The sequence below is a fragment of the Colias croceus genome, chromosome 13, assembly GCF_905220415.1.
Source record: "Colias croceus chromosome 13, ilColCroc2.1".
NCBI classification, from domain to species: domain Eukaryota; kingdom Metazoa; phylum Arthropoda; class Insecta; order Lepidoptera; family Pieridae; genus Colias; species Colias croceus.
The window spans coordinates 9,734,571-9,747,329 of NC_059549.1; the positions used below are offsets into that span (position 1 = coordinate 9,734,571).

General features: G+C 33.9%; 1 protein-coding gene across 2 annotated transcripts in view; it reads right to left on the minus strand.

Annotated features, from left to right (window-relative positions):
• Positions 1-12,759, minus strand: part of LOC123696614 (blood vessel epicardial substance) — a 42,789-nt gene that overhangs the window by 12,194 nt on the left and 17,836 nt on the right. For both annotated transcript variants that reach the window (XM_045642923.1, XM_045642924.1), the window contains exon 2: positions 9,609-9,766. In XM_045642923.1, coding sequence (XP_045498879.1) covers positions 9,609-9,766 — 158 coding nt within the window. The remainder of the gene's footprint in view (positions 1-9,608; positions 9,767-12,759) is intronic.

Genomic DNA, 12,759 nt, shown 5'->3' on the forward strand with positions numbered 1-12,759 from the left:
GTAATGTGTTATTGTGCTCGATGTGATTCATTAAATGTAACACCTGTTGATGAACCTTAAAATAAATAAATAAATATAATCAAACGACGAGTTACTTGTGTTCAGTTCCAAGTTCCAACTAATGCATTTATCTGCAAAGAAACCATCTATATTTCCTTATGTAAGTAATGAATATATTTATATTTCCCCCCAAAATTACCCAACCCAATCCTCAAACATCGCGTTCACAAAACATTTAACGTCCCGGCCCAGAGCAATCTCGCACCGCTCGTAAACTGTTAGCACTAACTTTTACGTCGCGATTACCTACTTTCCACTCCAATTTAGGATTAGCGACATTTCGACCATTTATAACTATCCAATAACAATAAAAACTAGACAATTTCATAATATATTGGACCTGTTACACGCTGTTTCTGGTTATACATTGCCTTAAAAGTAACTAGAGAGAAAAGTATAACACTCCTTGTTGATAGTAATTTCAAGTTTTAGTATGAATTATTCAATGAAATCTATAACAAAACGTCTAAATTATAGCACCACTTTTTCATCAAATAAATAAATTCTGGCCCTTTCGAGCACAACTTAAATAGGCGCCGGTTTTTACGACACCTTCCAAGGAAAATCTACAATTTATTTTCATTTACAGTAACAATAAAAAAAAATTCAACAGATCGTTGTTTTGAACTGTGATAAAAAACTTTACCAAGTCTTTCAATTTATCACACCATAGACCTCATCAATACAACGGCAAATAATCAGGCAATTATGCATAATGCAGGTCTCACGGGAAAATCAAATCAATAGTGCACAATGGTAACTGGGAATAGGGGGGCTACAATGTCTTATAGCAGACGTATTTCTAGTGTGGGAAAGTGATAGCACTAGACGAGCTATATAGCGCTCTTTGTTTCATACTGGAAGTAATACTACAAATACTAATATAAAGCTGAAGAGTTTGTGTGTTTGAACGCGCTAATCTCAGGAACTACTGGTCCGATTTTAAAAATTATTTCGGTGTTACATAGCCTATTTATCGAGGAAGGCTATATTATATCATCACGCTAAGTCCATTAGGAGCGGAGCACTGCGGGTAAAACTGCGGAGCACAGCTAGTAATAGATACTATAAAACATACGAGGTCTGGTCCCATGATAACTCCGTTATCAATCCCACATCAGCAGACACGTCACGTTACGGTACAGTCCTTATACGATTGTGTCACGTAAGTGGATCTTGTATTTTACTCCATTTGTGACGCGCGAGGATGGCTATCTGGGATTTTGTAGTGTATAGAGGTGTATATAATACGACTTCCTCGTGTAATGGAGCTATAAGCAAAATGACGTACTGTATTGCATTTCAGGATTCTACGTTCGAAAGTAAGTACATATTAAGTTTTAGCTATAAGACGTAAATCTATCAAAACGGCAGTTTTATTTACACTTCTCCCATCATCGACATCTTACTCATAGGAAGAGGTATTTCTGTCAGAGGCGGCTCGTGACAAAATTTTATGGGTGTTCACTTGAAATAAAACACTGAAAATACCTACATGGTGTAAAGCAGTACAATTTAATTAAAAAATTACTTATAAAGGAAAATCTATTAACCTTCGTAAAATATGTCTGTTTTCATCGACACGGTCATTGAACTCGCGTATTGACTTTCGGTACGCGGAATCTAATGCTTTACGAATGTCTTGTCGTTCGATAGACGCCAATTATTGCAGTTCATTCAACAAATGGTACCTACCGAGATTGTGAATGTTTTTTCATCTTGATTGAAAGATGAGCTAAGTCGTCAACGCCCGTTTCAGTCCAAGCACTCTCACCTCCGCCGGCTCGCCCGCTTCAAATAAAAGACACGGAAAACAAAATATTTTGTTGCTTTCATGTTCATCACAATCACACAACCACGGTGTTTTCACATATTGTTCGGATTTAAACACACGCGTATATGTTTTCGTTTCTGTCGTACATTTTTGCGTAAATCAAGTTCAGACCGTGGCGGTCCCTTAGCTTTCAATTCAAGCCGAATTTGTAACGTTTTAACACACTTTTTAATGAACGCCACATTATAATTGTCCATTTTAACACTCACAAGTAATACTGATAACTACAGGCTATTTCAACAGTCAACACGTATCTTATGATTTTAATTAGAAAATTCCCGAATATAGGGTCATTGCGCTGGTTTTCGTCCAATTATAGGAGTTGCCAACTTTGTGATACGAAATAAATATTTTGGAGCACCCTTCCTTAAACATATAATTTTTTTTTAAGTCCTTATATAGTCTTCTTTAAGATAATATTAAGGGAAAATAAATCATTTTGATGTATCTTTTTATTTAAATTATTTTCTGCAAAAGTAGGGTAAATGCTAGTTTTCGTCCAAAAAAACTGGTTTTCGTCCTAGTGTAAGCTAGTTTTCGACCACCGTGTAGAAAAAGGAGGGTAGGTCAACTATTAAGTTTAAAATCAATTACAGGTAAATATATACGTTTATTTAATTAACATTACAATTTTTCACTACCCAGGTTTAGTTTTACTTGTGGTTTTACTAATAATAATCAATATAACTAGTCAACAATGAGATCTATGTAGCACTTGGCAGTCCTTATAGGCGTTAGTGATGACTGTATAATCATTCGTAATAAAGAAAGGAATGCGTTCCTTACAATGTAAATGAAACAAGTAATAATTACAGGACTAAGAAATAACATAAAAAAACAGAAATATTCATTCTAACAACAAAAATTTTCATTCTAATACTTTGTTTATCAAATGAAACGTACTATAAACACACAGCCATAATAATAAGTTTTAGCTACAGAATCTTCAGTGTACGCAGCGTCTTTTTTTTCTAGATTTCTTAGACTCCTTCGAGGCCATCTAAAAACAGTAAGATCTTTCTGAGGATACGTTGAGTAAGTATAATAAAAAAATACTGCATTGGCAAAACAGACCTAGAATAAAAGATGATACTCAAGTGAATGATAATCAAGAAAAATACAGTGTATTATGTCTGACCTACCCCCATTTATGCTACGAATAATTGACTCTACTTCACATAAGGAGAATGATACATGACTGAATGAATGACAATATTAGGTACCTACAACACTCTGGCCCTCACCAATTATTTATAAGGAAGATACTGAATAGAAAACTTTTCAATACGTAAAAATAGACGAAAAGTAAAACAAAAGAATGGCTATATTTAATTTTTGGATACTCTAATACTCATTCATGGACGAAAACTAAAACATTTAAAGCTAAATTTAGTTTTCGTCCACTTCTTTAAATATTTTTTTATTTTGGCAGCACTGACATAGCAGTGGACGGAAACCAAAAAAACTAAACTAATAGCAATAAAGATCACTTCGGGAGAAACTATTCAGTATTTTAAAGGTCCGATAAAGTAAAATGACCCTAACAAATATTCACGTAGCTGTTTGAGTTTCCGTCCACTTGGACGAAAACCAAATATTTTGAGAATTTGGTAACCTAGTATCCGTCCACTTAATATTTCGAAGAGTATTATAAAAATGTATGATAAACACTTATAATTGCGTTTATTATGCTTATAAATAAACATACGTACCAAAAACATTACGTAAACTAGCTAAAACAGTGATTTACCTTACCATGAACTTTTCTCGCCGGCAAATTTTTCTCTCGCGCGATGACATCTGCAAGGCACGTATGCGAAGCGGCCACATTTACGTTAATTTTTTGAACTCTCTTCTTGTCAAATCAAATTTTAATGTTGATAGTACTGTTGCTTAAACATTATGGACCGTAAAAAGTGCAAACTTGCGCGGGAAGGTAGGTTTGTATTCAAGTTTTACGCACGTGATTGTAGCAGGTCAGTCAAATGGACGAAAACAGAAGCTGGACGGCAAACCAGCGCAATTACCCTACATTTGCGCGCGTGCAAGTTGACTAGAGTGTTTGTTTATGTATGAGTGGCAACATCGCGCGCAAGCCGCAATCGCTGTCTTGTTTACGGGCGCCCGGGCACGCGGTAAAAACGAACCGGCAACGTTTGCGGGAGCGGCGCTCCGAATTTTGCTATATTTTCATAGAAAATCTTCTGTTTCACGCGCAGGACTCTGACAAAACTATCTCTTTCACTCCTATTGGATTTCGTATTAGAAAATGTACTAAATATTTTTTCATTGGAGCGCAATCGTGAGCGCTCCGCTACGCGCGTTTTATAATACAGTATTATACCTACAGGTGTATGGGATGATGGAATGATGGATATATTCATTGGTATTGCCAGTAGTTTTTTTACGATTACGATTGATTTTAAATAGTAATAATTAATATTAATAATGAAATTAAGGAGTATGATTTTATTATAATTATTTATGGGAGTTCACTGCACCAGCGCTCCTTAGGGCGAGCCGCCTCTGATTTCTGTATCGCTCATTTCATACCTAAGAAATTAATTATAACAAAAACAAGCAGATTGTAGCACATATTTAATTGATCTGAATTTCGAATCGGAATTTCTCACATCAAAATAATTTAGAAACACGAAATCGTCCCTAGTACAAAAACAGTACATGAAGGCGTAAGCCTCAATATGCTCAAAATTCACACACTACGTCAATACACACAACTATAAACAACGTGTGCAAATCAAACATTGAGAAATAAACCGCATAAGGCAGATCTGTCCAATGTTTGCGCTACCCTGACCCGATCCCCTGACGATGCTATCCAAATACCATACGACACTGAAGCAAGTCGTGTTATATTCATCAATCATTTATTGGCTACAGCTGTACAATATAAGTAAAGAATTACTTGCCGGTAGGTAAGTAACATAATATAGGATAGGAAGAAGAGAATTATTTTATATTCTTTAATAGGTATTTCTTAAGAAAAGAATCACTTAATAATTCAAACTTCTGGAAATTTTGTGCTGATGATTAATAATAATTCAAAAGAAAATGACAAGATTAATAAAAAAAAGCTAGACAACATTACAATGTAAATCTAGTACTTTTCAAAACCAATCACAGAGTAATATCAAGTAATCAGCATTTGTAAGGCTTTGAGTCCCTTTTCTACGAATTTTCAATTTCAATTCAAAGTTGACTTATTGGTTAGCGCTATTGTTTCATATTGATATATTGAACCATTATTATTTCAATAATGTTGTTTGAACAACAATATCAATAACTGAAGAATAATCGAAATTAGCCTTGTCAATTGTACAAATCGAGCTTCTATAAGTTGTCATGCAAAATAAATGGTAATCGATTTGTTGTGAGCTTAAGATCGTATTTCGCATATAGACCTAACGGTATCTGATATTAAACTCATTAGCTTCTTCTTTTTTGAAATTTCACAAGTTTTCTGACTAAAACGAGAGACACGGACTCTGGAGAGGTGGGATATTCAAGGATGTATATCGTCCTAGTTAACGCTACACGTGTACATGAAATGGAACATCGTATGTTCCTATATCATGCACTAGCTGTCCTGCGCGGTTTCATTCGCGGGCAATTTCATGTATTTCTTGGAAAGCCCAAGTGTTATTGTAATGTATAACTTATTTTACTGTAAAGTTTCATTTAAATACGTCAAGGGCTTTTTGTGAAAATTTGCAACAAACATTACCTATTTTAATTCTCTTCGTACATCAATGTCTCAGTAACAATTCTTAAACCAATCGATTGCGTGGACATTATTTTTTTATTCACAAATATATGAAAGGTCACCGATGAGGTAACTTTCGATGCGGCAATTGACGCGGCATCTGTACTGCATAAACTTTTCATAAATTCCACGTTAACGAGTTGCGATTTTGGCAACTGCCGATACGAGGAATCTTCGAGATAACGAACTTATCTTGTGCATCTTGAATCCGCTTAAATTTTATACATGACAAAACATTGTTGTTGGTGTTACAAAAGAACATCATTGTTAGTCCGGAGTTCAGATTGATAGTCCTATTCAGAAACAGAAAATACATCACTGATAGATGAATGATTTCTTCACCAACATAGTTTTAAAGATTAATTTTATTTGATGAAAGTAGAATAGAAAGATGTAACAGAAATATTTAATTCAAGTTACGTAAACCATTATAGAACTAAAACAATCAAAAATTTAACTCATTTGGTTGTTAGCCAAGCGTTTTCGCAACTGTCCAAATAAATCGTAAGCCAAAAAATCCAAAATACACTTGAAATACATACACCTAGAATAGATGGAGTTGGTAAGCAAATATAATAAATAGAGACTACAGGATTCTGTATAGCACGGGCACAATTCAATCGTTGAATAGCGACACTGTGAGCTCGCGTTAAATCTAATTACCAAAGTAATTACCAGGCAGTAATTAAATTCACTTTGATAACCGTCGTCAACAGACTTGATAGATTGTTCAGTTCTACATTTATTATGCATTTTATTGCTTAACTGAACCCATTGAATTGCTATGGATAGATAAGGGTTTATGCTTCTATATTAATGTTTCCATTACCCGATCTACATAATTGAACACTATGAGATAGTCCGTATCAATAACGTATTAGGGATTTTAGGATTCTCTATTTATTTCTCATTATAATTCCTACTTTACTCTGAATATACTCACTTAAATGTCTATAACTTATTTAAGTACGTCATTAACCTCTCAGAATAGTGAGGACTGTTTCATTTTATTTACTTGTCCTGTAAATATATTTACACCTAGAAGTGTCAACATTCTGTAAATATTTATTTACGAATCATCATCTACCATCCACCTTCACAAAGCTTAACACTTTCGAAGCGCAACAAACCAATTTGGAAGCACCAAGCATCTCAAGAAGAACTCTCCAGAAGTTTCTCAATAAAGAAGTACTAGTATCTACATAAAACGTAGCTTTTTCTAGCAAACACGTGATACGCAAAAGCCACTATCTTGCGGTTCATTGTATCACGATACCACGTGTCAGGTAGATAGTGTCAAGTTCAGTGCAGATTACACCATCCAGCGTGTTTGTTTCAAATACGTTGTTTGTGAAGTCAATGTTTACTGGCTGTGTCGGCTGGTCTTTAATCACATTTAAGATGCCTTTGTGACTTGTAGTAAGTTATAGTAACGTAGTTGTTCTAATCATTCAACAGTCCGGGATATTATGAAAGTTTATCCCATCTTAAGACAATAAAAATGGTTCGCTTGTAATAGTGAGTTTGACCTACCTACCTAACCTACGTTTCATGAATCCTATTAGCTCTTAACGTATTTTACACTTACAATATCACTTATGTCTTGATTGGGCAATTGTGATATTTACTTTTCTAGAGATCAGCTTATCAAGTATCAACTGAGACCGTTTCAATGTAACATTTATTACATTTAGGGTTGATTTTTCAATCCTTGGTTAAAATTTATTCATTGAATAACGGATTAAACTACCATTTCAAAAATATATTCTAATTGTTCGTATTTGACAGTTTACAGGTGACATTTTAAAATGTTCGTGTAATACCTTATTGGACGCATAAATTTTAACCAAGGATTGAAAAATCGGCGCTTACTCAATCACAAAAAACCAACCAGTTTATTGTCATTTATGAGGAAGATACGAAATCTGATACAGGACAAACTAGGAAAAATACGGTAGAGTATATAGTTACGGAATAAACTGAGCTAATTTAATTCCATCAACTCATTTATAGCAGAGCTAGGATTACAGTTATTTCGAGCCCTGTTTGGAAGTTAAGTATATGACTCACAAGTGAGAGATATCGCTTCTTAGAAGCACATCTGGAGTGCGAAACATCGCAAATAGGTTTAATAACACCAATGTGAGAGTAATATATATTAATGATTGAGAACGGTGATTCATCGTTTAGGAACTTGTAGGAAGGGTGTACTTACGATAACAAGGAATTGATTGATTTCTTTAGTGTCATCAATTTATATTACGCTATAAGTGCATTGCAGTCGGTTATAAGTCGTCGCGTCAGTACAATACGCATTTTTTATAGAAATGAATAAATTTGTACAAAAATCCATCGAAATCTGTGATTTTCACATTTATGCATTCGTTTTGTGTATAAGTGCGTACTCATTTTCCATTCTTGACTAATAAATATATTTTTTTGTATCAGTACGGAACTTAAAAACATTTAAAAAGTAATTTCATCGTTAGGACACGACTCACGCGCAGTGAGATGATGTCAGCCTTAACTCTGCAAATGTGTGCATAATTAGATTTATTGGCCGATTACCGTCACAGCGTCCGACCCAGCCTAACTCCGCTTAATTTATATTTGAATTTTACGCATTCATTCTTTATCATGCTTTGGAACATGATTGATGACATTTGTACCGCAAATCTTCTAAAAACAGTTTTGATGAATTGGAATTTTACAAATTGCTCTCTAATGACCAATTAGCTGACCACTTTTCGTCAAAATATTTGCTAATTATTGTGTGCATGCTATTTCAATTCTCGCAATTAGCACTTAATAATTTCGCAACTTTTCAGACTTCATGCATCTCATCAATCGTTATATTATAAAAACATGTATGCATGCCCTCCATTATGATAAGACTATGTAGTGGCAAAAATATCTTATAACTTTATAGGTAGTATAGTAGGTAGGTCCAGTGTACGAAAAGCTCAACTGGACAACGAGCAGTCGAGATGTTGCATGCAGAAGTTGCGCTCAGCCACTTATTATTCCTCAACATAGAACGACTACTTTTAGAGGCAGCTTCCGCTATGCAGCATCAAAAATATGGAACGACTTGCCCCCACCGATGTTAATACGTTTAAGAAACAACTTAGAAACTACTTAATCGATGAGCAGCGTAGAATAAGCTAGTGTCTAGTCTGTTTATTGTGTGGTTTATTATTATATTTGACATTTATGGCATAGATAATTTTTTAAAAAATTTTTATTTTTTATTTATTTTTTTATTTTTATTTAAGCCTGCGTGTAGTTATTATCAAGATGTATATTATAACTAGCGGTCCGCCCCGGCTTCGCCCGTGGTACATATTAACGTTTTCTCTACATAAGAACCATCCTCGTACTTCAAGGAATATAATAAAAAAAGAATTATCGAAATCGGTTCAGCCGTTCTCGAGTTATGGAATTACAACGAAAAGTGGCATTGATTTTTATATATTAGATATATATTATACGTATGTTCTATTTTATTGTATTATTTTATAATTATTTATATATAATATATATATATAATTTTCACACACTCATATGCATTTCATAATAAAAACACTATTTTACCTATTACATACTATCATTGCGTCGTCTCACATCCGTGAGTCGGGTCTTATAGGGATCTTGTCGAAAACCAGCGCCAGGCATATGCCTGGCACATGCTGAACTCGATCCTTTTTGGCGATACGGGGGCACTTTTATCTAACATTGTTTTATTTTTTGTTTTTGTATTGTTTATTCATTTCTTTTTTGTAATTCTTTTTTATGCTTTTACTGTATTGTGTCTCACTATTTTGCCAAATAAACATTTTTTCTTTCTTTCTTCTTTCAGTGTCAAACTTCTTACAAAGCTATTCTCATCTCTACCAAATCTATTTTACCAGAAGCTTCTAGAACACTCACTTGCCAGACAGCACGAGCGACAGGCTGTCCACCTTGGTGACCTTCTCGTGCGCGTACAGCTCGTGGCACTTGAGGTGTCGCACGTTGCGCATGCACATCAGCACGCGCCGGAACTGGCGGCGGGAGACGCGCAGCGGTTTGAACAGTGCTGTGTATACCTGGAAGAAGACAATAATTTTAATAAGAACTACTTAAGTATCGTATACGTACTAAAACAACTTACTACATAACTAACTTACATAAATCACACAACACACAAACACACACACACACACTCACACTCACACACACACACACAATCAATACACTTCCTTTCTTTAATATTTATACCTCTATCCATCTTCTATCAACGATATTTACAATGTTTTCTTACTTATATATATTTTTATTTTAGTTAATGAATATTTACCATGTTTTTGATACCGTTATAAATTTTAGAAAACTTGCATAGTCTTAGTAATAAATCCTTACGTAAATTGTAACAAAGGACGGATGAATGTCTCCTATAACACAGGTTTTTTTCCTAGCATAGGAGACATTGTTCAAAATGTCACAATAAATGTACCACATATTATAGTTATTATATTATGTAAGTTGTCTGTTGTGTTGTAACCATGTTTGATTGCAAATAAATGATTTGATTTTGATTTTGACGTACTAACGTTATACGTTTTTAATGTTGGGATAGGTCGGTGGTCGAATTTCGGCTCATTATAGTATTTTCGACACTCGTTTAATTTACACTGCATGTATTAAGATTAAATGTACATAGAATTTATTATTGTTTATTATAAATATACAATAATAAATATCATTGTGATTTGCACAGGCAATATTCTTATAACGTATGAGAAGATTATCCATTGCGTAAAAATAAACACCGTTAAAAAAATTGACGTTTCATACAACACCTTTTAGTCGCAAATTATGCGTAAATCATTTAAAACGCTTAGAAAACTTAGTGTAGAGTTCTTTGTAAGATTGCGCTTCTCTTATTTCCATTGCTATTGCGTCCTTAACAAGTTTACAAGACAGTATAAAGAGGCTGTATCAAATAACATCGATCTTGGCTGTCAAAGAAAAAGCTCATTATCATCAAGTTATCATCTAATAGACGCATCCCGAGACAATCAACTTTTTCCAGCCATCTAGCCTTCTATCCTTGTAAAAGGAACAAATGGATGGCGTCATTAGGCTAGGATCTTACACTACTGCATATAACCATCAGCTTTTTAATGCGCAAGCTGAAAATATCCAACTATAGTCATTAGGGAAAAATGCAGACGTTCTCTGGGTCCTAGAATACATTAGTTATATGTACGACCAAACAGTTTGTATCATAATAATATAAGTAATACAGCAAAGACTTCATTCGAAACATAACCCTTCAAAGCTTAGCTTAGCTTCCTCACATTAAATACCGGCAAAGGAAACGGTTGTGTTATTTGAATGAAAGTGGGAATAACCGAGTCATACCTTTATATCAAACCGAAACCAATAATACATAATAAATTACACAGCCCAGAAGATACATGAAGTTTGCCACTCAAACTTTAGCACTTATCATTTACTACTAATGTAAAATAAGTATGCAGTTTGGCGAATTTTTATTTGACCGAACATTCACAATGACGAAAGACAGCTATTTATGGCTAAAGCGAAATCAGTTTCAACTCATATAAAAATATCTTAATGAAAAATCTTACTGTTCTCGAAACTATAGGTACTTCTTGGTACAATTAACATTCTCTTAGACTTTAGAGCTGCCATATTTCCCTAAGAGAACCGAAAGCTACTCGGCCATAAAAGAGCTTCGATAGAGCACAATAACACCCGCAAAATCTTTAAAGCCACACTGCAATTTCAACTTGAAACAATGCTCTACAAAGAATGCCCTGTATTGTTATTTTTTTACACGCGACTGTATGACTTATGTGTTGGTAACAAGAAATATATTCACTTGACCAAATTCTGTGTACCTACATAAATTAAAATCAGGGCGGTAAATTTAGTTCGGTTTTATCTTCGTACTAATCAAAATGTGTGTGTTGAATTTACTACTTTTTTACATTTTAATAAAATTTTAATTAAAACTATTAAACCAGTTTATGAAAAGCATTAAGCGCGTCACACACGGTGAAGATACTATAATATTTTATGTTAAGATTCTCTAATATAAAACGTTATAGTATCTTAAGGTATCCGGTATCAGCGTTCTGACCATCATTTTTATTTTTGTCATTGCGTACTAAGACCCCTGTAGAACCGTCATCCTGTTACAAATGACCCGTTTTGTGGGTATATTACCGGATACCTTAAGATACTAATAACGTTTTATATTAGAGAATCTTAACATAAAATATTATAGTATCTTCACCGTGTGTGACGCGCTTTAAGATGCGAAAGCTATTTAAAATTAGTAGTTTAAAATTTATTTATGTAAATAAAATTACAGATTAATTATTAGTCTACCTACCTAACTTCAAAATAGAATATAAACCTTACAGTTCAAATCAATGAAGAAAAAAATACAGATTCGAATTTTAAAAAATCGAACGCCCAACGCTCACTCGCTGCGTACATTCCACGACACCGGACGTGTCAATCAGTGTTATGAACAATTAATTAATGTTAGTCCGTAATGAATACCTCACTATTAAATTAATTACAGAGAGAGTTCAGCAGCCGTGTGACGCGGTTTAATCAACGTGGATTACAAGCATGCAAGAATGATCAGCATAAAACATTGTTTCACTTTGTAATATTTAAATGAGAGGACACAAAAATTCTGGTTTTAATCTAGCTACGAAAGAATCCAGAAGCGCCGAATTCGTGTAGGAGTCGCATTTTACACAAATAGATGAAACTAAACTAAGGTCTGTGTTGGTGTAAAGCTGTTAATTACAGTGTCAGGTTTGTTGTTAAGGCAAAATATTAAGTAATATTTAAAGAAAACTATTACTTTATGGTCGTAAAAATAAAACAAGGAAATATTGAATTGTACAGTCTTGTTTAATTACTTTTATTAAAAACTTTACATTTACTATTTACATTTAAAGTACTAGGTACACGACGTGTTTTTATCGTGAATTACAATTTCGTTAATTCTACACGCACACGCGATGTGACTCCGATTGAAGTTTATCAAACA